The 3,518-nt window shown below is 35.9% G+C and overlaps 1 protein-coding gene across 1 annotated transcript; it reads left to right on the forward strand.

Moving 5' to 3' along the window:
• The first annotated feature begins 456 nt into the window (after positions 1-456).
• Positions 457-2,950, forward strand: LOC147382122 (polygalacturonase-like). The gene is made up of 4 exons (XM_086428731.1): positions 457-904; positions 1,056-1,345; positions 1,443-1,671; positions 2,705-2,950. The coding sequence occupies exons 1-4, from the start codon at positions 467-469 to the stop codon at positions 2,921-2,923; spliced, it is 1,176 nt and encodes a 391-aa protein (XP_086284857.1). The 5' UTR covers positions 457-466; the 3' UTR covers positions 2,924-2,950.
• The last annotated feature ends 568 nt before the right edge of the window (positions 2,951-3,518 follow it).

Below are 3,518 nucleotides of genomic sequence, written 5' to 3' on the forward strand. Positions count from 1 at the left end.
AATTTTTCAGAATATGTATTTTTTTTCTTAATTACTTTTATTTATTTTTCTCAAAATATAATATTTACAAAAACACACTGCACACTGGTTGAACCAATTTTGTCACAAAAATCTTATTAAACCTGGTAGGACCACCAATTTGATTGGATTTTTAATATACTAATCCAAACCGATCCGATTCGATCCATTGATAACCCTAATCATAACTCTACTAGATGCTTGTTATGGTATATTTTCAGTTTTATTGTCTAGAAATGCTGGGATGTAGGTTGATTTATTGTACCATATAACTTATCAATGAATCCGTACATATCATGATCGACCATTAGACGTGTTAGCTTAACTTTATAATTTTATTAAAAATGATTTTAAAAACATTTCATCCAATTCAACTTCACATTATATATACCTACCAACGGTCATAACTTCCTTCATCCCTCTCTCTTCTTTAATAAGTTACACTAAAATGGCAAACTTCATCATAACTTATCTTTTCTCCCTTCTAATCTTCTTCATCATCATCATCCCATCATCAGCCAATGCAATCTATAACGTGGTCCACTTCGGTGCCCAATCGGATGGTAGAACTGACTCGACCAAATCGTTCCTTAGGGCATGGGCCTCGGCATGCAACTCAGCTATACCAGCAAAGATTTACGTGCCTCGTGGAAGGTATTTTATCAATCAAGCAGAGTTTAGTGGCCCATGCAAGAATAGAATCGTTATTCAGATCGACGGTACCATTGTGGCTCCATCGAATTATAGAGCCTTTGGTAACACTGGAAACTGGCTCTTGTTCATAAAGGTCTCTGGGGTGTCAGTATATGGAGGAACCCTTGATGGGCAGGGTAAGGGCTACTGGGCTTGTAGGACTTGGGGAGGGAATTGTCCTCAAGGAATAAGGGTAAGTAAATTGATCAAGACACCCTTTAAAATATCTAAAAGCACCTTATAGTATGCCCCACATATATAGTATGGAGTATTTCCTATAAATGACACAATGAATGATGAATGTTGTTGTAGATTTTAACAACGAAATTTATGTGAATCTGCAGTCTTTAACATTCAATAATGCAAGAAACATCATGATAAGCGGTTTAACATCAATCAACAGCCAGAACACTCACATTGCCATCAATGGTTGTAAAAATGTGATGGTTCGAGGAGTGAAGATTATCGCTCCAGACCAAAGCCCCAACACTGATGGTATACATGTACAATTCTCGACGGGTGTAAGCATCACGAGTTCTAGTATAAAGACAGGAGATGACTGCATCTCAATTGGCCCAGGCACCAAAAAATTATTGATTGAGCGTGTTGGATGTGGTCCTGGGCACGGCATCAGGTAAAGCATTCAAACGATTAGGAATCGTGTGTCGTGATGTAATTTGTATTTGAATCGTGGTTGTCAACCATACTAACATTTAATGCCTCTTGTGTAGTATTGGGAGTTTGGCTAAGGACTTGAATGAAGAAGGGGTGGAAGATGTGATAGTGAGGGATGTGGTTTTCACTAGAACAGAAAATGGATTAAGAATCAAGTCATGGGCAAGACCAAGCAATGGGTTTGTAAGAGGAATTGTTTATCAAAACATTTTGATGAATAATGTCAAAAACCCTATCATAATCGATCAAAGATACTGCCCGAGTAACCAAGGTTGCCCGAGTCAGGTAAATTTCATAAATAGTACATTCTATTTGTCAATATTGGTGTAAAATGCTGTATGCCACATGGATTGATCATGAGTGAGGTGACAAAGTATGTGAGGGGGACGAAGAGAATGTAGGTTTGTAGGCCATGCGATGATTGTGATTCTTGTGATATTTTGCCTATCGATGTTGCTTTTGATCTAAGACTTCATCGTCATTTTGGATTATACCATAAAAGAGATGTATTTCAAAATTCTCAATCTTTTGACCTATAAAAGAAGACTTTATAGAAAAAAAGAGGGGCCACATTTCTCTTTCCCTAACCTCATTTTTTTCCACACTTGGGAACTCTCCCCACCTCTCACTCCCTCTTTCTCTCATTTTCTCTTTTGTAGGACCCTCCTTCATTTTTCGCCCCGTTTGACCCGTGAACGACCTTCTCGGTTTAGACGGCGAATTGGATCCACATCACCTTTACTCTCTTTACAATCTTATGTAAAGGCTTTTATCCGTAATCTCTTCCCAAAATTTCTATTATAAGAAATACCCAATTAATTGATAATCGATAAAACTCGAAAAAAATATTTTCCTCATTTTGAGTCTCCCTAGTTCAATATCCAAATAGGAACCATCAAGAATTAGAATTGTTTTAATGTCCCATTTTCTTGTCAATCTTTTTCCTCCATCACTCACTCAGATAAATAGTCTTAATTAGAATCTAAAAAGTTTTTCTCACTTGAGTGAGAACCCAAATAGAGATTCTTTAGAGGAGGACAAGAAATAGAGTCCAATCATTAAAATTAGAATGATCATCTGTAACTCAGACTCATTTAATTTTTAAAAAAAATGTGAATTGTCCAACAAATTTGAACCAGGGTCTAATCAATTTGATAAATTTACGGTTCAGGTTTTTTTCAAAACCTTGGATAGAAATTCAATTACAGTACCATTTCATGACATAACAACATCAATTAAATTTATTTTCTCCTTTTAATAGTTTTCATTTTGATGGGTCGATCATAACACCCGTTAATTTGTGTTTGTTTCATCTCAGCACTCAGGCATAAAGATCAGCCAGGTGACATACCAAAATATCAGAGGAACATCTGCGACACCGGTAGCCATAAATTTTCATTGCAGTGCAACCAATCCATGCAGAGGGATCCACTTGCACAATGTCAAGCTTACTCATCTATATCGACCCTCACAATCTTATTGTTCAAATGCTATTGGAACCGCAATTGGATTTGTTGTTCCGAAAAGTTGTTTATAAGACAAAAAATATTGTTACGTTGAACTAAAAAGGGAGCAGATCCGATGTAGCCTTTTTTTCTCCTTATAGATCTTGTTCTAAAGCCCATATATAGAACATCACACATCTTGTACTCATGGTTCATATAAGACTTGGGAAATTTTTTTTTTTTTTTTTCTTTTTCTAATCAAGTGTTTGAAAATGGACGGTCATTGGACTCCTAAATTTAAATGATTGGATGCAAATGTTTCAAGATTTTTAAAGAAGAGTAGGTGGGAGTGGGATGAGCTGAGCCGTAGTGAGAGTACTTGGCTAAGCCAACTAATACAACATCCTGCATGTTTGATTATATAGAAAGTTTTTTATATATTGATTCATTATTTGGTCCATCAAAACTTCAATTTTCCATCCATTTGATTTTTACCAATTTAAAAAATTGAGGGCAATTCTCATGTAATATTCACTTGGGAGATTTTGCACCCATCCAATAAGGATCGGATTGGACTCAGAACTAATCTGATAAGGATCATATCAGAATTTTATCGGATTGGGTTTTTAATGGATCTTAATATTAGGATCCAAATCCACTAACAATTGGGATAAATCCGATTTGACA

This window comes from Akebia trifoliata, chromosome 16 (assembly GCF_017979445.1).
Source record: "Akebia trifoliata isolate Shusen 1 chromosome 16, ASM1797944v1, whole genome shotgun sequence".
Classification (NCBI taxonomy): domain Eukaryota; kingdom Viridiplantae; phylum Streptophyta; class Magnoliopsida; order Ranunculales; family Lardizabalaceae; genus Akebia; species Akebia trifoliata.